The 22,681-nt window shown below is 44.5% G+C and overlaps 1 protein-coding gene across 1 annotated transcript in view; it reads right to left on the bottom strand.

Annotated features, from left to right (window-relative positions):
- Positions 1-22,681, bottom strand: part of LOC106588199 (alpha-1,6-mannosylglycoprotein 6-beta-N-acetylglucosaminyltransferase B) — a 170,158-nt gene that overhangs the window by 83,108 nt on the left and 64,369 nt on the right. Inside the window, exons 5-8 of the mRNA XM_082965092.1 lie at positions 21,222-21,298; positions 19,638-19,823; positions 17,503-17,667; positions 1,231-1,400 (exon numbers count right to left, since the gene is read on the bottom strand). Of these exons, the coding sequence (XP_082821218.1) occupies positions 1,231-1,400; positions 17,503-17,667; positions 19,638-19,823; positions 21,222-21,298 (598 nt within the window). The remainder of the gene's footprint in view (positions 1-1,230; positions 1,401-17,502; positions 17,668-19,637; positions 19,824-21,221; positions 21,299-22,681) is intronic.

Here is a 22,681-nt window from a genome sequence, read left to right as displayed (position 1 = left end):
ATATTTTACCAATGTTTTCTAATTTTAATTATTTAATTTGTGGTGCTGACTTGACTGCCGGTTATTGAAGGGAAACGATTTCCTGAACATCAACGCCACAGTAAAACGCTGTTTTTGGATATAAATATGAACTTGATAGAACTAAAAATGCATGCATTGTCTAACACAATGTCCTAGGAGTGTCATCTGTTGGAGATTGTAAAAGGTTAGTGCATCATTTTAGCTGATTTATGGTTTTGGTGACGCCTGTCTTTGAATTGGTACAACATTACACACAACTCTTGTAAATGTACTGTCCTAACATACTCTAAATGTATGCTTTCGCCGTAAAACCTTTTTGAAATCGTAAAACGTAGTTAGATTAAGGAGATGTTTATCTTTCAAAGGGTGTAAAATAGTTGTATGTTTGAAAAATTTGAATTTTGACATTTATTTGGATTCAAATTTGCCGCTCTTGAAATGCACCTGCTGTTGATGGAGTGCACCACGGGTGGGACGCTTGCGTCCCACCTAGCCCATAGAGGTTAAATATCACTGTCCATCAATGATCCCCCAAACAAATTTGCTGAGCCTGAGCAATTTTGACAAAAACAATGCATATATTTTGCCCTACGAGTTGTGCAAAGATGGTTGATCCTTAATGAAAATGATTCACAACTTTAATGGCTGCCAAAGGTGCTTCCACCAAGTATTAACTCAATGGGGTAGAGACTTATCCAATTATGATATTTCAGTTTTTGTTTTACTTGGACAATTTCCTAGAACTTTCTTTCACTTTGAAAATCTATTTGAATCCATTTTTAGATCAAATTTTAAGGCAGCAAAATGTGAAAGTTCAAGGGCGTGCAGACCTTCTATAGCCACTGTAAGTGTTCCCATTGTAATTCTATGGATCAACATGAGGGATAAGTCAAAGTGATGAAATGGACAGCAATCAAATACAAACGAGCACCGTCTGTCCATTGATCACAAAGCGCCTTTTAACACCATCACCTTGGAGGATCTGTAAGTCGCTTTGGATAAAAGCACATGCTAATTGCCATACTGTGTGTATTGGCCAATAGCTGACTAAACAAAATGGCTGTGGTCAGATCAATGAAAACGCTTCCAATCCACCAAACACTAAAACACCCAAACAAATTCAATCAATCAAAAGATGATCAAATCAAGATATAGCCAAAACACAGTTTCCCATTAACATCATTGTAACATTACAACATGCTGACTCACCCCTGCAGTTCCTTAACAGACATGGAGATCTTGAGGTTGTGTCCCAGGACGTGGAGAGCTGTGAGGATGTCTGCCCACTGGACCATCTCCCCCAGGGGACCTCCCTTCAGGACCTTGGGGCTGAACACGTCCCCTGACTCCTCTGTCAGGAAGCCCACGTGCACCAGGATCTGCGGGAAAATATAAATGTTTATTTATATACTATTTTTACATCACTACTTTAAATAAAACAGAAGAATAAAATCTGAGATAATACATAAAGATAATGAATAAAAAATGTGTGTCGGAGAGATCAGCGGTGAAGTCTACATGTTACAGACGTATGATTGTGATGGATCAGTTGGAGAAGTTCTATAATGGTACACAATGTACACATCTGAACATCTGCATACATTACATATCATCACGTTGCCCATCATTAACGGAGCTTAAGTTCTCATCAGAAGTCAAACATCCAACTTCAGCGATAATGCATGGTTTTATAAGTATCAGACATGAACACGTGTTCAATCTTCACAGTGTACTAGACGTAGCCAGTCAGTCATTGCTGGCATACACAGAACAGACACTGAACGCTAGCATACACAGAACAGACACTGAACGCTAGCATATACAGAACAGACACTGAACGCTAGCATACACAGAACAGACACTGAACGCTAGCATACACAGAACAGACACTGAATGCTAGCATACACAGAACAGACACTGAACATCTGCATACATTAGATCAGTGTTCCCCAACTTCTCGAGTACCCCCAACAGCACACATTGTTGTTGTAGCCCAGACAAGCACACCTGATTCAACTTTTCAACTAGTCATCAAGCCCGCAATGAGTTGAATCAGGTGAGTTTGTCTGGGGTTACAACAAACGTGTACTTTTGGTTACTTGAGAGAGAGCTTTAGTGATCAGCCATCCAACTAGCCTTAATAATACATTTGACATGGTTCTCTAAGTACCAGACATGAACCCATGTTCATCCTCCTAGCAATTTTGAATATGGGAGGGGAATAAAGATGGCAGCCCCCAGGTACTTACCACAAATGCCTTGTTTGCTAATTTGAATTGAATTTGAATTGACCACACTTCACAAGAAGCAGAATTTGAATTGAATTTGAATTGACTACACCCCACAGGAAGCAGAATTTGAATGGAATTGGAATATAAGTTTTATTCAATGAAATTCAAATGGGTTTTGGCTATTCAAATGGATATTATATATGTGAACACAACACTATACAATGTTAATTTTGACATCATGTATGGTACCCAACACTATGTTAAACATATGATTGAAATATTCTAAGATAATGTTGTAGGTTGTCTATAATAATTCATACCTCACTAACATGTTATAAAAAAAATGAGTCAGAAAAATTTCCCAGAATGCATTAGATAAAACCAAACACTCCAGAATGGAAGGGAACAACCTAACATCTCATGACAAAAATTGTCATAATAAAATACATCTATGAGTGATAATCTATTTGATATTTTAAATAGTATCAGTACTTATTAAGTATTAATTGACATATTCTTTGGGTAAACATGTGTCAAAGGAATTCCTTTTCATGTTTCATTTTTTCTGTTGAATTTCTTTGAATAGCTTTGAATTAAATTCAACTTCCTTTCATTCAAATAGAATATCAATTTTGTTTTTGGTGTGGTGTGTCCAATTTAAATACAAATTTCAATTTCAATTCACAGGTTGAATTGAATGAAATGAACCCCAACCCTGCCTCCTAGTGTATTAGAAATCAAGAAATCATTTATATCAGTTCAGAATCCAACTGTAGCTGTAATAAAATAGAGTAATTAGCATCAGACACACAAGAGCACATGTTCATCCTCAACCTATCAAATATTTTCCCTAGAATTTCTATAGTGTTCAATAGACAATGGACATCTGCCTACATTACTGTTAATCATACATCCGACTCTCACTGTAATAATACACTATGGTATCAGAGACAGAACACATCCCTACTGTGTATTTGACAGAGGCTTGCACTCCAAATGGCTCCCTATTCCCTGCATAGTGCACTACTAAAAGTAGTGCACTATGAAGGGAATAGCGCACCATTTGGGATGCATCCCAGAGTCAGTCATGTCAGAGAGGTGCTGTGCAGAGTAATTCTGACGAGCTAACACAGCATGAAAAGCCCTTCTGCCCCAGATAGACATACTGAGACAAACTTTCACTGGCTTTTACATAATGAGCTTATGAGAGTGGTGAGTTTGTGTGTATGTGAGTTTGTATGTGTGTGTATGTGGTGTGAGAGAGTGTGTGTGTATATGTGAAACAGAGTGGTTGTGTGTGTGTATGTGCATGTATGTGTGTATGTGTATGTGTGAGAGCGAGAGAGAGTGTGTGTGTGTGTGTGTGTGTGTGTGTGTGGTGTGTGTGTGTGTGGTGTGTGTGTGTGTGTGTGTGTGTGTGTGGTGTGTGTGTGTGTGTGTGTGGAGAAAGAGAGTGTGTGTGTGTGGAGAAAGAGAGTGTGTGTGTGTGAGAAAGATAGTGTGTGTGTGAAAGAGTGCGTGTGTATGTGGTGTGAGAGAGTGTGTGTGTATATGTGAAACAGAGTGGGTGTGTGAGTGTGTATGTGCTTGTATGTGTGTATGTGTGAGAGCGAGAATGTGTGTGTGTGTGTGAGAAAGAGAGTGCGTGTGTGATTAACAGCCCTTTCTCCACGCAGCGGGGCACACCTCATTAAGTTCCTGGAGGCTGTTTTATCCTCGTCTCTCTCTCTCTCTCTCTCTCTCTCTCTCTCTCTCTCTCTCTCTCTCTCTCTCTCTCTCTTTCTGCTACCCCTCTTTCCCTCCTCTCATCCTCCCTTTTCCTCTCTCTCTGTCCTGTGTGTGTGTTGCCTGAGTCACTGTCTAATCATGTGCTAAAAGTCACATAGTCAGTCAGCGGCTGGCAGGATGCTAAACAACAACACTGGCACACACCACCACCTCCTCCTCCTCCTTCTCCTCCTCCTCTAGCCATCTCCCGTCAGATTGTATGAGCGCCAGAACAGAGGGAACGAAATTCAAAAGAGTGGAATTAATGATCCTGATGAGATTGATATGTCTCATTAATAAGAAAACGATTTCACACTCCTGGTCGCCCAGGTCGAATTAAAAAGTAGTCTGTTATTAAAAAGTAATTAGGATGAAAACAAGAATACACAACGGCCATCAAAGACAGGAGATGGAAATAGATTCTGAAACAGACACACAGTAAAACACAGACCCAGAGAAACATCCCTGCCATAGACAAACTTCAAAACCAGCTTATACCAGTTCTCCATGTCTCATCTCTGCTGGCTTCTAAGCCCCTATATGTGTGTGTGTGTGTGTGTGTGTGTGTGTGTGTGTGTGTGTGTGTGTGTGTGTGTGTGTGTGTGTGTGTGTGTGTGTGTGTGTGTGTGTGTGTGTGTGCGCGCGTGCGTGTCAAAAGAGTGTCTATGGGATGCATAGCGAATCGAGCGCCAGCAAAAACGCGACTGGTATGAAATTAAATATCACCCTGATTTAATAAGCTTCCTATATTAAACGTGTGCTTCATAAAAAAGTTAAGTGCAATTAAATTACAGTTTGGGTGGCAGATGGCAGAAGGCTTCGGCCCCGAGAATGCCTTTGGCCAAAATGGGGGATATCACGCAGATCTGGCAACCACGCACTAATGCAGAAACACTAGTGTGGAGGGACGAATTTCACAGTTCACACGCTGGCAACGGCACTCTATTGCTGAGTGAGGAACCTAATGGGTTGGCTCTGGTAGTACTGGTGTGGTACTGTAGAAAAAGGGATTTGACTTTTGGCTAATGGGTAGCGTTCATCTCAATTTGCCAAAGTTAGTTCCCCTCCACTGAAGTAAAAATGGGAGGCAGCTTCATGAAACATACTGGAATGACGTTGGAAACGTAACCTTGATATTTAACCTTGAATTCGGTTTTCTGTTGAAAAGGGAGTCTGCAGTGATTCTCGACGGTTGTATGTTCATGTAGTAACGCCTCGATCCCACCGACAGCGTCGTTGTGTTTTGGTACACCAGAAGTACATTCATTTCCAATGGAACGCTGCGTTTGCCTTGCAGCGTTGATCCGAAATTACACCATTGACACCTATAGACAGCTGCACGCATACACACACAGAGACACAGTTATCTCACCCCTGTTCCCTCCTAAGGAGTCTGAACACGCATACACACACAGAGACACAGTTATCTCACCCCTGTTACCCTCTAAGGAGTCTGAATACGCATACACACACAGAGACACAGTTATCTCACCCCTGTTACCCTCCTAAGGAGGGAGTCTGAACATGCATATGGAGGTATCTGTTTATACAGTGGACTTCTGCCAGTCACAGAGGGTCTGTGTTTGTGGGCACACGTATGTGTGAACATTTGTGCGTCCCTTTGCGTCTGTGTCTCACACTAACAGCAAAAAGAACCCAAGGAACGAAGCAGGAAGAACACTCTCGACACCCGGAAACCACAATGGATCCAGAGGCAAAGACATCTACGAGACAAGACGGTGAAAGAACAGAGAATACCTCGTCTTCAACTCATCTACCTGCTTCCCTGTGCCCTTACACACCATCTTACCACCTACACACACTGCTACACCTTCTATGGTGTTAAATCAACTCCCCCCCATCTTGCACTCTCAGTGCCACTGCTACAATATAATTGGCATAGTCTCTAATAGGGATAAAGTGACTGTAGGAATGGCAAAGAGAATGTCTATTGCTGATAGGGACTTTGGAGTGAGATTGAACATGCACGCACGCGCACGTGCACGCACGCACACACACACACACACACACACACACACACACACACACACACACACACACACACACACACACACACACACACACACACACACACACACACACACGTATTGTACAGCTAACCTTGTGGGGACATAGAATTCAGTCCCATTCAAAATCCTATTTTCCTTAACCCCTAACCCTAAACCTAACCCCAACCTGTACTCTTACCCTTGCCCTAACCCTAACCTTGGTGGAGCGGAGTGGTGGAGTGGAGCGCAGTATGAGGAAGATCTGTGAAGCTGCAGAGGGAGGAAATAGGGGAACAGCACCTGCTCTGTGGCCGATGTATATCGCTGACAAGTCGGTGACCTTGATGTGTGTGTGTGTATGGGTACGTGTGTGTCAAATGAAGTGTGTGTCGCAGTGTGTGAGGGCCTAAACTAATGGAGGTGTTGAAAGTGTGTGTGTCAATGTGTCAGTGTGTGAGTCTAAACTTTGTGTTTTATATATGTGTGTGTGTGTGTGTGTGTGTGTGTGTGTGTGTGTGTGTGTGTGTGTGTGTGTGTGTGTGTGTGTGTGTGTGTGTGTGTGTGTGTGTGTGTGTGTGTGTGTGTGTGTGTGTGTGTGTGTGTGTGTGAGTGGGGCTAAACTTTGTGTTTACGGTGTGTGAGTGGCTAAACGGCGTGTGTGGTGGTGTATGAGTGAGTGGCCCGGCGTGTGTGAGTGAGTGTGTGAGTGAGTCTAAACTTTGTGTTTTACGTGTGTGAGTGAGTGTATGAGTGAGTGAGTCTAAACCTTGTGTTTTACGTGTGTGAGTGAGTGTGTGAGTGAGTGAGTCTAAACTTTGTGTTTTACGTGTGTGTGAGTGAGTGAGTGTGGTAGATCTGGAAATGACACTACAGTGAAGAGGTCTCTATAATACTTTGTGTCTCCAGTGCTCAGCTCCACTCATCGCTAACGCGCTAACCCCAGCAGAATACTAATGTTTAACCTGGTGGTGTGTAGGGAGGTTTGTGCGCTTGCGTGCCTGAGCGAGTGCGTATGTGTGTGTCTTCGGGCATCTGTTGCGCTCTAACAAACCTGCGTGCCCACACACTGCCCGTCCACCAGCCAGTCCGAAGGGCACAGATGTCTGAGTGAGGGGGTTGGGGGGTGAGGGTGGCACACAAGCTGGCACTGCCAACTACAGCCTCTACCCTCCCCTTTACCCCCGTCCCATCACGGCTGCATACTGTATCTTACCCGCTACTGTAGGTTGGAGGTCAGTCTACTCTCTAAGGAACACCAAGAGTGATGGGGTCATCTCACACACACACACACACACACACACACACACACACACACACACACACACACACACACACACACACACACACACACACACACACACACACACACACACACACACACACACACACACACCCACATAATGGGTGTTTAAGTGCTAGGATTGTTTTGTAAAGTACAGCATACATAGACACTGTGAACACTGCTCATCAAACAGCCTGGAATTGAAGGGAGAAATGCAGTTCATGCTGGTCTCCCATAGCTCTCCTATACGCTCTTAGAAAAAGGGTTCCAAAAGGGTTCTTCGGCTGTCCCTATAGGAGAACCCTTTTTGGTTCCAGGTAGAACACTTTTTGGTTGCAGGTAGAACCCTCGTTGGAAGGGGTTCTATATGGAACCCAAAACGGTTCTACTTGGAGCCAAAATGGTTCTACCTGGAACCAACAAGAGTTCTTCAAAGGGTTCTCCTATGGGGACAGCCGAAGAACCCTTTAGGTTCTAGATAGCGCCGTGTTCTAAGAGCGTTGCTCAGGCTGCGACTGCGTAGCAGAGATTCCCATTCCTCCATCGTTAAAAACACCTTTCTATCCAGTTTGTTTATCACTGCTTTCGAGCTTCAAAGCTCTCTTTCTTTGTCCAGAAATACTTGATTTCCACGCTCAGTGTTGGACTATGCTTCTGTGTTTGAGTATTTCAGTGCAACTGAACAAGGTGTGTTGTATTAAATGCTGTTGGATGTGGTGAGTTCCTTCTTTCAATTCAGATCACTTTCAGACTAAAACTCTGCATAAAAGTAAGTCATTATCGTCAATGATAAGGGTTGTTACAGTTTGCCTCAGTGATGTTCTAGTTCAAACTGACTGGACAGGGAAATTATTGAAATTCACTAGGAGGCCTTTGGGGCGTCCCACAGTAAGTCAGTCAGTCAGGATTTCTCTAACACACACACACACACACACGCTCTCTCTCTCACACACACACACACACACACACACACACACACACACACACACACACACACACACACACACACACACACACACACACACACACACACACACACACACACACGCACTCTCTCTCTCTCTCGCTCTCTCTCTCTCTCTCTCTCTCTCTCTCTCTCTCTCTCTCTCTCTCTCTCTCTCACGCACGCACGCACGCACGCACACACACGCACACACACACACACACACACAGTATTGTACAGCTAACCTTGTGGGGACATACAATTCAGTCCCATTCAAAATCCTATTTTCCCTAACCCCTAGCCCTAAACCTAACCCCAACCTGTACTCTTAAACTTAACCTAACCCTAACCTTAACCCAATAACCTAACCTTAACCCTAACCCTAGCCATAACCCTTAACGTAATTCTAACCCTAACACAAATTCTAACCATAAGACTAATTCTAACCTTAACCCTAAACGCCCTATAAATAGCATTTGACCTCATGGGGACCAACAAAATGTCCCCAGTTGGTCAAATTTTTGTTTGTTTACTATTCACATACATGAACTAGAAATATATGCACTGAATATGCACTCACTGCACTGTAAGTCTCTTTGGATAACGGCCTCTGTTGAGTGGCATATATCGTGTTTAACTATTCTTGTGGGGACTTCTGGTCCCCACAAAAAATAGTTCAACATGTCCACACACACACACTCGGTCTAGAGGTTCGACAGAGCAGGAATGGAACTTTTTGAAAGCCCACTCTTTCCAAAGGTAGTGGGTTCAATTCCCTCAGGGATCACATACATGATCTAGAAATATATGCACTCACTGCACTGTAAGTCTCTCTGGATAACAGCCTCCGTTGAGTGGCATATACTATAGAAAATGTAAAACGGTACACACAGACACACACAGACAAAGACTCCTCTATTCCATGCTCTCCTGGGATCCCTTCCCTGTCCCTGTTTCTGCCACTGACAGGCAAAATAATGGTTATTCTCTCTCTCTATGTCTCTCTCCTTCCCTCTCCCTTTGTCTCTCTCTCCTTCCCTCTCCCTTTGTCTCTCTCTCCTTCCTTCTCCCTGTCTCTCTCTCCTTCCCTCTCCCTAGCTCTCTCTCCTTCCCTCTCCCTTTGTCTCTCTCTCCTTGCCTCTCCCTTTGTCTCTCCTCGCCTTCCCTCTCCCTTTGTCTCTCTCTCCTTCCCTCTCTCTATGTCTCTCTCCTTCCCTCTCCCTTTGTCTCTCTCTCCTTCCTTCTCCCTAGCTCTCTCTCCTTCCCTCTCCCTTTGTCTCTCTCTCCTTCCCTCTCCCTTTGTCTCTCTCCACTTCCCTCTCCCTTTCTCTCTCTCTCCTTCCCTCTCCCTTTGTCTCTCTCTCCTTCCCTCTCCCTTTGTCTCTCTCTCCTTCCTTCTCCCTTTGTCTCTCTCTCCTTCGCTCTCCCTAGCTCTCTCTCCTTCCCTCTCCCTTTGTCTCTCTCTCCTTCCCTCTCCCTTTGTCTCTCTCTCCTTCCTTCTCCCTAGCTCGCTCTCCTTCCCTCTCCCTTCGTCTCTCTCTCCTTCCCTTTCCCTTTGTCTCTCTCTCCTTCCCTCTCCCTAGCTCTCTCCCGTACTCCCATTCTCTCTCTCTTTCCGCTCCATGAAGTTATTCCTTACACAAGAAACAAACCAAACAAATGCAATCAAGGGAAACAAAATTTAATCCCCAGAACATATTGGAAGGTTAAAAAGTGAACCGGAGAGGAATACTAAATTGGGATTGCATCAGTGGAGAGAGTCAGAGACGGAGGCAGAGAGGGAGGAAGAGCAGGATTGAGGAAAAGATAGGAAGCACAGGGGTCAGAGTTAAACGGTGGCAGGCTGCTTTTCTGCAATCCGCTGTAGAGGACTCCCACGTGTTTTATTATTTAGTTCTTTAGTTCCTGACATGTCGTCTACTGGTGGGGTAGACACACAAGCATACCAGATAATGACAGTCAACACTGAGATCCGATATTATCCACATATTAAGCACTCCATCACGGGGCTGTACACTGATCCCCTATCAGTATTAATCAGCACACACAACAGCCTCTGTCTACCAATTACGTCATGATAAACAGCTTTGGACCAGTGCACTAAAACTGCAGTTAAAGCACTGAACCATCTGGTGTAGAGATAGCACAGTATCACACAGCCAGAGAGAGGAGAAGAGGACCGATCTAAAATAACAAATCCATTTCATGCGTTTGAGGCACAAGACGGCTCCATTAATCAATACTGTGGAGGCTCTATGTGGATGGATGCCTATTTGAGGCCTGTTGGCTTATTTTAGCGAGAGAAACGGGCAGAGACAGATGTGAGGAGTGAAGGATGAGGGTCTGTTCTTTTATGACCTCTCGTTCGCTCCTTATTTCGATTTCTCCGGTCCTCCCTCTCTCTGCCCTTCACTTTCGTTTACCTTCACTCTTTACTTAATCATGTTGCTGAGTGTGCATGACACAATAGTAGAGCAAACTGAATTCATTGAAGGTGGTAACACAGGGAAGGGAGAACTCACTTTCACTCTTTCTTTCATGTACCTTCTTTCATCTGCAAAAACTGAATACCACTGAATTCCCTGACTGAATGTGGCAACAAGCAAATGCAATAACAAAACAAGACAACCACCCCCTTCTCTACCTCTATCTCTCTACCTCTTTCTCGCTCTCTACCTCTCTCTCTCTCTCTACTGTACCTCTCTCTCTCTACCTCTTTCTCTCTCTACTGTACCTCCCTCTCTCTCTACCTTTCAATTCAATTAGCTTTATTGGCATGACGTAACAATGTACATATTGCCAAAGCTTATTTTGGATATTTACAATATAAAAATTAATAAAAATGTGAATCAAAATTGTCAATGGGACAACAGTAACAACAATAACCAAGGGTCAAAATATCCATACATTCAACAATAACAATAAGCATACAGTAGAGGACATGTGCAGGTTGATTGGTCTGTCAGACACTGTCCCTCATCTTATGTCAGGCAGCAATGTAGTGTGCTGCCAACCCACAGCTCTCTGTGTCCTCCCCCAACAGGACGGGTAGCCTATCCTCATCAGAGAGGTCTTTGAAACCTTGAATAAGGGTTTCAAATGTGGGAAAATGACATTCTCTAATTGTTTTATATTTTTGACATTTTGTCAGGAAATGCAGCTCCGTCTCAGGTTCTGCTGTTGTGCAGTGGTTGCACAGCCTTTCCTCTGCAGGGAGCCAGGTTTTCCTGTGTCTACCCTTCTCAATGGCAAGGCTGTGCTCACTGAGCCTGTACTTTGTCAAGGTTTTTCTAAGGTTTTGATCAGTAACCATGGTCAAATATTTAGCCACGTGTACTGTCGATTTAGGGCCAGATAGCACTGCATTTTGCTTTGTGTTTGTGCTTGTGTTTCCCAATAAGCAATGTAGTTTTGTTTTTACTGTGTTGTAATTTGGTTTATTCTGATTGATTGTATGTTCTGGTCCTGAGGCTTCAGTGTGTTAGTAGAACAGGTTTGTGAACTCAGCCCCAGGACCAGCTGGATGAGGGGACTCTTTTCTTTGCTCAGCTCTTGGCATTGCAGGGCTTGGTAATGATATGAGAGTGGGTCACTGTATTTTAGATGTTTCCAAAACTGAATTGCTCTTTTTTGAGTTTTTATTATTAGTGGATATTGGCCTAATTCTGACCTGCATGCATTGTTTGTAGTTTTTCTCCGGACATGTAGGAGAATCTTACAGAACTCTGCAAGCAGGGTTTCAATGGGGTGTTTGTCCCATTTGATGAAATCTTGTTTTGCAAGTGGACCCCACACCTCGCTGCCATAAAGTGCAATTGGTTCAATGACATATTGAATTAGTTTAAGCCAAATTTTAATAGGTATTTCAATTTGATTTGGCTTTTTAATGGCGTAGAATGCCCTGCATGTTTTCTCTCTCAGTTCATTCACTGCCTCATTAAGATGTCCAGATGAGCTTATTTGTAAACCTAAGTAATTGTAGTGTGTACAGTACTCTATATATTTAAACCTAAGTAATTGTAGTGTGTAGAGTACTCTATATTGTTTGTACCAATTGAGAACTTTGGTCTAATTCCCTGAGATCTGGATCGTCTCTGGAAAATCATTATTTGAGTCTTTTTGAGGTTTACTGCCAGGACCCAGGTCTGGCAGTACTGCTCTAGCAGGTCCAGGCTCTGCTGTAGGCCATGTGATGTGGGTGACAGCAGGCATAGGTCATCTGCAAAGAGTAGGCATTTAACTTCTGAACTGTGGAGACTAACACCAGGGGCTGAGGATTTTTCTAGAATAGTGGCCAATTCGTTGATGTAAACATTGAAGAGTGAAGGGCTCACATTGCAACCCTGACGAAGGCCCCACCCCTGGTTAAAGAATTCTGTTCTTTTCTTGCCAATTTTCATGCTGCACGTATTGCCAGTATACATTGATTTAATTATGTCATATGTTCTTTTGAGGAACAACGTAATTTGGCTGTGATCATACAGAGGTGTTAGTGGTTTGACAGTGAATAAGCTGAGAGAGAAGGGGTCAATGTCTGTAATCATATAGTCTACTGTACTGTGGCCAAGAGGTGAGCAGTAGGTAAATCTCCCCAAAAAGTCCCCCGTAACCTACCATTGACAAAGTACAGACCCAGGCTTCTACAGAGCTGCAACAGATCCCTTCCATTTTTGTTGATGGTGCTGTCACTGTTGTTTCTATGGGGGAGATTAAGACAGTTAGAAACAGTATGGCCTGTAATGAAGCTGTCCCCTCGTGTGCTCGTTAGATCAGGTAGTGTTCCTGTGCGCGCATTTGTGTCCCCACAGATGAGCACATTTCCCTGGGCCTGGAAATGGCACGTCTCTTCCTCAAGGGTGGGGAAGATCTCCTCTGAGTACCTCTCTCTATATATCTCTCTCTACTGTACCTCTCTCTCTCTCTCTCTCTCTCTCTCTCTCTGTCTCTACTGTACCTCTCTCTCTCTACCGCTTTCTCTCTACTGAACCTCTCTTTCTCTCTACCTCTTTCTCTACTGTACCTCTCTCTCTCTACCGCTTTCTCTCTCTACTGTACCTCTCTCTCTCTCTACCTCTTTCTCTCTCTACTGTACCTCTCTCTCTCTATCTATCTCGCTCTCTCTCTACTGTACCTCTCTCTCTATCTCTCTCTCTCTACTGTACCTATCTCTCTACCTCTTTCTCTCTCTACTGTACCTCTCTCTCTACCTCTTTCTCCCTCTACTGTATCTCTTTCTCTACCTCTTTCTCTCTCTACTGTACCTCTCTCTCTACCTCTTTCTCTCTCTATTGTACCTCTCTTTCTCTACCTCTTTCTCTCTCTACTGTACCTCTCTCTCTCTATCTATCTCGCTCTCTCTCTCTACTGTACCTATCTCTCTATCTCTCTCTCTCTACTGTACCTCTCTCTCTACCTCTTTCTCTCTCTACTGTACCTCTCTCTCTCTCTACCTCTTTCTCTCTCTACTGAACCTCTCTCTCAACCACTTTCTCTCTCTATTGTACCTCTCTCTCTACCTCTTTCTCTCTCTACTGTACCTCGATCTCTCTACCTCTTTCTCTCTCTACCTCTTTCTCTCTCTACTGTACCTCTCTCTACCTCTTGATCACTACTGTAGTAGGGTTGGAAGGTTGGACAGGTTGTATGTATCTGATCACTACTGTAGTAGAGTTGGAAGGTTAGACAGGTTGTATGTATCTGATCACTACTGTAGTAGGGTTGGAAGGTTAGACAGGTTGTATGTATCTGATCACTACTGTAGTAGGGTTGGAAGGTTAGACAGGTTGTATGTATCTGATCACTACTGTAGTAGGGTTGGAAGGTTAGACAGGTTGTATGTATCTGATCTCTACTGTAGTAGGGTTGGAAGGTTAGACAGGTTGTATGTATCTGATTACTACTGTAGTAGGGTTGGAAGGTGTGACAGGTTGTATGTATCTGATCACTACTGTAGTAGGGTTGGAAGGTTAGACAGGTTGTATGTATCTGATCTCTACTGTAGTAGGGTTGGAAGGTTAGACAGGTTGTATGTATCTGATCACTACTGTAGTAGGGATGGAAGGTTAGACAGGTTGTATGTATCTGATCTCTACTGTAGTAGGGTTGGAAGGTTAGACAGGTTGTATGTTTTGGATCTCTACTGTAGTAGGGTTGGAAGGTTAGACAGGTTGTATGTATCTGGATCTCTACTGTAGTAGGGTTGGAAGGTTAGACAGGTTGTATGTTTTGGATCTCTACTGTAGTAGGGTTGGAAGGTTAGACAGGTTGTATGTATCTGATCTCTACTGTAGTAGGGTTGGAAGGTGTAGACAGGTTGTATGTTTTGGATCTCTACTGTAGTAGGGTTGGAAGGTTAGACAGGTTGTATGTATCTGATCTCTACTGTAGTAGGGTTGGAAGGTTAGACAGGTTGTATGTATCTGATCACTACTGTAGTAGGGTTGGAAGGTGTGACAGGTTGTATGTATCTGATCTCTACTGTAGTAGGGTTGGAAGGTGTGACAGGTTGTATGTATCTGATCACTACTGTAGTAGGGTTGGAAGGTGTAGACAGGTTGTATGTATCTGATCTCTACTGTAGTAGGGTTGGAAGGTTAGACAGGTTGTATGTATCTGATCTCTACTGTAGTAGGGTTGGAAGGTTAGACAGGTTGTATGTATCTGATCACTACTGTAGTAGGGATGGAAGGTTAGACATGTTGTATGTATCTGATCTCTACTGTAGTAGGGTTGGAAGGTTAGACAGGTTGTATGTATCTGATCTCTACTGTAGTAGGGTTGGAAGGTGTGATATTACTCCCGTGGGTTTTTCTGATCATCATTATGTGTCTGTTGATATTCACTTGTCCTGTCCACGAAGGTCATCACCTTACTGGTATTTTAATGTTAAATGGTTACATGATGTGATGCTTTGGTGAAAAGTTGTTGTTTTGGGAAAAATGGAGTGTTACTAAATAGAATTTTGAGGCCTTGAGACAATGGTGGGAGGTTGGGAAGGCCCAAATACGAGTGTTTTGTCAACAGTATACCGCTCTCTCTCTGGTATTGAAGTTAAGGAGACTATCAGGGCCCTTGAACAGGACATCAAATCTATTGAATTGAAGTTGCTCACGCAGAATGACCCCGGACTAATGGACTTACAGGACAAGAGACATGAACTGAGGTCGTTTCTCCATGAAAGAGTGAAGGGTGTCTTGATTAGGTCTCGCTTTGCTACCCTCAAGGATATGGATGCTACCTACAGTAGAACAGTTGACATAGCAACGCAAACAGATGGTCTGCCTTCGTCGCCCTGATGGGAAGGTGACCACGGATGACAGTGAAATGCGCCAACATGCCGTGGATTTGTACTCTGCCCTCTATGAGGTGGAGGATTGTGATTCTCTGTGTGCTGAACAGTTGTTACATGGACCTCCTCAATTGGGCCCTGAGCAGAGAGCTGCTTTGGACTCTGACATTACTCTGAAGGAGCAGTCCACTGCAGTTACACAGCTCTCATCAGGCCGAGCCCCTGGCACCGATGGTTTACAATCTGAGTTCTATAAGCACATTTCGGGGTTTATTGGGGGGGGGGGGGGGGGGGTATGAAGTGGTGTGTGAATCTTTTCATGAGGGTTCTCTTCCTGTATCCTGTCAACGCTGTGCTTTCATTGTTGCCAAAAAAGGGGGATTTGGCTCTTCAAAAAAATTGGCGACCTGTTGCATTGCTGTGTGCAGAATCTAAAATTGTATCTAAATGTCTCTCAAACAGGTTGAAAGAATATCTGGGGCTGTTGGTCCACAAGGACCAGTCTTACTGTGTTCCTGACCGCTCCATTATTGATAACTTGTTTCGAATAAGAGATGTCTTAGACATTTGTAAACTGTCTGATGTGAATGTGGGTTTGCTTTCTTTGGATCAGGGGAAGGCTTTTGACCGTGTGGACCACCAGTACCTGTTCAAAACAATGAAAGCTTTTGGGTTTGGGGATTATTTTGTCTTGGATGAGTTTACTGAATGCTGGTGCCTCATGTATGGTGAAGGTGGGGGAGGGGGGGGGGGGGGGGGGGGTTGAGTTGCCCCATCCCCGTCCAAATTGGTATCAGGCAGGGATGCCCAATTTCAGGACAGTTATACTGTCTGGCAATTAAACCAATGCTTTGTTTTTTAAGACCGAGGCTTACTGGTTTCTCTGTGCCAGGGGTAATGAAGGGTCCCACGATAGCACTGTCTGTGTATGCAGATGACGTGACAGTTTTTATTACAGGTGCTGAGGATGTTAAGGTTCTCTCAAACGCTTTAAAGGTGTATGAGGGGGCCTCCTCAGCTAGAGTCAATTGGGGAAAGAGAAAATCGCTGTGGGCAGGTCAGCTTCAGATGGGGTCCGCTCCACGGTTACCAGGGGGGCTTCAGTGGGGCAGAGATGGGATGAAGACTTTGGGGGTTTTTCTAGGCTCTGATGTCTTTCAGAAAAAGAACTGGGAGGGTGTAGTGGAGAAAGTGTGTGCCAGATTGTCAAGGTGGAAATGGGTGCTGCCCCAGCTGTCTTATAGGGGAAGCCAATAATCTAGCTAGCCAATAATCTAGCTGCCTCCACCCTGTGGCACAGACAAATGATTTTACACCCATGGGGGGGGGGGGGTCTGATACAAGAGTTTCAGAGGGATTTCCAGCTTGAAGCAGACCAGAGACTGGTTCTAGCTGGGTCGACACAGCCGACACATTGATGAGGAGAGCGGGCTGTTTGGTCTTAGACAAGCATATTTTCCTCTTATAGCTATAGCTTGACTGGCTTATGAGTCTGTTATGCAGGCTTGGCACAAGGGATGTGGCTTTTTGAAGAGACTCTTTTTTACACCACTGCCATCCAGTCCCGTGTTCTGGGTTCAGCCAGCCTACGTTCATGCCTGTTAGGTGTGGGGTGTACCAAGCTGGGTCATCTGATGCGGAGCAGGAGCAGATCGCTGGAGGAGCTGGGAGAAAGAGCGGGGATCCAATCATCTCGCCTACTGAGGAAGGTCGTAGCTGAGGTCTGCGATTCCTTGCCAGTAAAATCTGTGTAAAAGTGTCCCATTCTTCTTCCCTGGAAGGGGTAAAATCGCCGAGATGGGTGGGTGTGTTTGGTCCAGGTGCCTCCCCAAAAGGCAGTTGGCGGTCTTTATACAAACTGCCTATTGAAAAGAGGACAGCCGACCTCCAAAGAGGACCTCTCTCTCTCTCTCTCTCTCTCTCTCTCTCTCTCTCTCTCTCTCTCTCTCTCTCATCTCTACCTTCTTCTGTTCCCTCCAGCGTTGGCGCAGCTTGGCGTGGAGGCGCTGGGCGGCCGTGCCCCACTGTGATGCCAGCCTCCTCATGCGACGCTTCATGAAGCTCAGTGACTCTTTCCCCGTGCCAACCAGGTCCAGCAGAGATGACAGGTCTGTACGGAACGCAGCCTATAGGGAGTGGGAGGGAGAGAGAGAGACAGAGGTCAATTTTTTCCCCCCAGTTTTATCATCAAAAAAATTATATGATCTAAAATCCAAAACAATAAAAGCCTATAACTTTACAGAGATGCAGAGAGAGTGTAAGTAGTGAAGAAAGACACAAGAAGAGGGTGAGAGACGGAGAGAGTGTGGGAGGAAGGATGAGAAGAGAGGAGGTCAACTGGAGCGAGCCTACAGATATACTGAATATGGCATTACATGGTAGCTACCCACACAGGCTCCTCTCCCACATTCCCCCTGCAATAGGAACACAGTAATTCAGAGGAGTGTGTGCAGCCTGTGTTCTCTGGGGAGATAGTACTGCAAGCTAAGTCTCTGGAGGAACCTGTGCTAGTTAAACGGCTATGACTGTGTAGTCTAAAAGACTCTCTCTCTCTGTCCATCACACACGCACATGTAAACACACACACGACGCATGCATGCACACGCAGACAGACAGACAGACAGACAGACAGACAGACAGACAGACAGACAGACAGACAGACAGCAGCAGCAGCACACACACACACACACACACACACACACACACACACACCTATATGCTCACTCAAAGACCCTGTTATAAATGGTCTAGATTATCTGGCTAACAGAATCACCGATGTAATTAGGAATGTTGCCTAACACTAATAAGCGATTCAATACTAAAGTACAGCAGACAATTCACACAAATACATCCAGCATTCACACACACAGATCACACACACACACACACCTTGTGTTCAGGGATCTCTCTGTGTGTAGGTATCTCTGAACCTGGTTAATAGCTGTGCAAGGGAATGTGCAGCACATATTGACTCAGCCTTGAACACTGTTCTGCAAATAGTATCAGGCACTGAGCTGCATGTTTGAGTGTAAAGAGTTCATTTGTGCTGCGTGTGGAGATTGCTATACAGCAGTACAATGAGAGAGGGAGGAGAGGGAGGAGAGGGAGGAGAGGGAGCAGAGGGAGGAGAGGGAGGAGAGGGAGGAGAGGGAAGAGAGGGAGCAGAGGGAGTAGAGGGAAGAGAGGGAGCAGAGAGAGGAGAGGGAGGAGAGGGAGGAGAGAGACGAGAGAGAGCAGAGGGATGAGAGGGAGGAGAGGGAGCAGAGGGAGGAGAGGGAGGAGAGGGAAGAGAGGGAAGAGAGGGAGCAGAGGGAGTAGAGGGAGTAGAGGGAAGAGAGGGAGCAGAGGGAGTAGAGGGAAGAGAGGGAGCAGAGAGAGGAGAGGGAGGAGAGGGAGGAGAGAGAAGAGAGAGAGCAGAGGGATGAGAGGGAGGAGAGGGAGCAGAGGGAGGAGATGGAGGAGAGAGAAGAGAGGGAGCAGAGGGAGGAGAGGGAGGAGAGAGAAGAGAGGGAGCAGAGGGAGGAGAGGGAGGAGAGAGAAGAGAGGGAGCAGAGGGATGAGAGGGAGGAGAGGGAGGAGAGGGAGGAGAGGGAAGAGAGGGAGCAGAGGGAGCAGAGGGAGGAGAGGGAGGAGAGGGAGGAGAGAGAAGAGAGGGAGCAGAGGGATGAGAGGGAGGAGGGAGAAGGGAGGGAGCAGAGGGATGAGAGGGAGGAGAGGGAGCAGAGAGAGCAGAGGGAGGAGATGGAGGAGAGAGATGAACACAGTAAAACAATTAGCAGAGAAGGCGGGCGTGCGTTCATATGAATGTGTTTTCATATCTACCATTCAAGCTTATACAGTCTAAGTCTGAAGATTCATTTGTCTAGTGGCTGTGCTCTTTTGAGTGTGAATTAGTGCGTGTAAGTGCTTAAACATGTAAGCTTTAGCCACGCGTCTCTTAGCAGGGCTTGTGCGTATACGGGCATCTGCTTTTGTGAGTGTATGCGTCTTCCTTTGCGTGTGAGTGTGTGTGTCCCTCTTCCCAGTCTCTTGATGGTGGTTGTTCGGTGTCTGTGTGTGTATGGATGGTAGGAAGGGTTCTGTGTGTGTGTCTCACCTGTCTCTTGGTGGTGGCGGTCTGGCGTGTGTGTGTGTGGACGGTGGGGGGGCTGCTGTGGTTCCTCCAGGCCAGAGGGGGGCAGAACCACTCCACCTCGTTCAGGTAGATGAGGAAGGAGCAGTCGGAGCCGTCCACCCCGTAGAAGGCATAGCACGGGTCTGAGGTCCAGCGGGCACGCATCCACTGGTGATACATGGGTCAACGTTTAATGGTCAGGTGACTTTGGCTTTGTTAAACACAAATCAACAAATAAAAGAATTGCCACAGGTCCTATTAAAACGATAGGGAGTTTTCTACTGCTTTATCATATATTAGATGTACCTAAGTTCCTATGTACAGTTGGATGGAATTACAGGTTATAAGTAATGTTCCCTCTAATTTTTTCACTGAGCTAATTTCAGGTTTGCTGAGCGCAAACTTGAGCACAAACTTGAATGTTGTGAAAGTTCTGTGCAACTTCCAGCGCTCGTTTACTGTGAACACTGAGGCTGTACCCGCTTTAAGTTACAGTTATAACAGTGGCTAAGTAGGCTACTGTAGCTATTTGATCGTAATGAAGGCCTACCAGAGTGGCCTACCATCAAAAACAATGGAGAAAATGCATCCCATAGCATTTTAACATGGAAATAGTTGTTCTATCATTCAGCCTACAGTAGCAGCCAATGTGCGGTGTTCAAGGTATGTTTGCATTCCATGACACATTTGAAAAAAAACATGCAGGACTTCACATTTAACCTGTTTATCCACTTGTCCTTCAGACAAGGAGGTGACTGAAAATGTTGTTGGATACAAGAAACCTCTTTACAAAATAAAATGCATTATTATTCCAATACCATTATTACAGAGAATCAGACAAATTATGCTACCCTCTGCCTATTGGCTACTTAGTTTATTCAAGTCCCTTTAAGGCCAAAAAAATACAGTTTACTTGACTCAATTTTCAAAGATGTCTAGAAATGCACATGTTTTGTGCTCTTATAGGAAGCAATCACTCCCCCATTGCTGACTACAAATTATCTATAACTGGGCTAATAACTCAGTAACTAGCAAAGGATATGAACAAATGTGCACACACGGCTACATGCAGCTCTCTCTAATCTCAAAACATGCTCATGCTGTAAACATAGTCCACTCATGCTGTAAACATAGTCCAGTTTAAAGTGATCGGCACAGATCCATATATGGCAATGGTCTATTTGCATATAGGCCTACTCCAGCTCTGATTGGTTATGCCTCACAAGTCTGTGTAGAGTACGGGCTGAGTCAAGCGTGTCAATGCAATAGAATCCTACTCCGATGCGTTCTACCTACAACAAAATCTCTTTGTTTTGTTTCGGAATGTTGCATTGAAAGTGGCTAATATTGCTTTGATTCGACCACAATTCCCACAATAAAGGGAAATGTGTAGTGTTAACTAAGGGGGGAAACTTTATAAAGTTGAGTGAAGTTCAATCTTGTGCTTCTGTGCGCGGGCTGATATTTATTCTGCACGGCAGTCCTGGGGAGCTTGGAGGGAACATTGGTTATAAGATATCAGGAAAATCTCTTATAGCCTAGCTAGACAGACAGAGAGAAACTCACATCCACTTTTCCAGGGCAGTCTGGGTAGCGGGGATCTCTGGGTACCTCACACTGGCCTGATGAGCCATCTCTCACTGCTGAAGAGAAGAGACACACACATTATAGTTACACACTGTGGAGATATAGAACACACACATCATAGTTACACACTATGGGGATATAGAACACACACATCATAGTAGAACACTGTGGAGATATAGAACACACACATCATAGTAGAACACTGTGGAGATATAGAACACACATCATAGTAGAACACTGTGGAGATATAGAACACACACATCATAGTTACACACTGTGGAGATATAGAACACACATAATAGTTACACACTGTGGAGATATAGAACACACACATCATAGTTACACACTGTGGAGATATAGAACACACACATCATAGTAGAACACTGTGGAGATATAGAACACACACATCATAGTAGAACACTATGGAGATATAGAACACACACATCATAGTAGAACACTGTGGAGATATAGAACACACACATCATAGTAGAACACTGTGGAAATATAGAACACACACATCATAGTAGAAATCTGTGGAGATATAGAACACACACATCATAGTTACACACTATGGAGATATAGAACACACACATCATAGTAGAACACTGTGGAGATATAGAACACACACATCATAGTAGAACACTGTGGAGATATAGAACACACACATCATAGTAGAACACTGTGGAGATATAGAACACACATCATAGTAGAACACTGTGGAGATATAGAACACACACATCATAGTAGAACACTGTGGAGATATAGAACACACACATCATAGTAGAACACTATGGAGATATAGAACACACACATCATAGTAGAACACTATGGAGATATAGAACACACACATCATAGTTACACACTGTGGAGACACAGAAAACAGATCATAGTCATACAGACTCGTTAAGCCTTACAGTGGTTCTTCCTTTAAAAGTTGCGGCGTACTGCAGCACAGCCTGTCAACGCTGTGCTTTCATTGTTGCCAAAAAAAGGGGGATTTGGCTCTTCAAAAAAATTGCCGACCTGTTGCATTGCTGTGTGTAGAATATAAAATTGTATCTAAATGTCTCTCAAACATGCAAGGTGCCGCAGAATTATATGGCACGTGATTTAAGTGTCAGCCGTTGTTGCCAAAACGACGCAATTTACCGCAATCTGCCACCATCTACCTCAAACGGTCGCGGCATAAGCTCAACACTTTTAAAGGAAGATCCACGCCTACATCACCTTGAATAGCAACAGAATACTTATTCTGTGAAGATAATAGACATCCTTAAAACAGACATTTAACAACATTTTCAGCAAACCATATGTACCATCAGTTCCCATGCAACATTCGGCCTGCTTTGGTGCACACTGTTCACCGCGGGGTCCAGAAATACAACCCCTCGTCACGGCTGTCACCCCTCCCGGGATAACTGTACAATGTGTATCCGCTC

The sequence above is a fragment of the Salmo salar genome, chromosome 02 (assembly GCF_965601325.2).
Source record: "Salmo salar chromosome 02, fSalSal1, whole genome shotgun sequence".
In the NCBI taxonomy this organism is placed as follows: Eukaryota; Metazoa; Chordata; class Actinopteri; order Salmoniformes; family Salmonidae; genus Salmo; species Salmo salar.
Note: the sequence above shows the minus strand (reverse complement) of the source record. Positions and strands in the feature narration are given on the sequence as shown.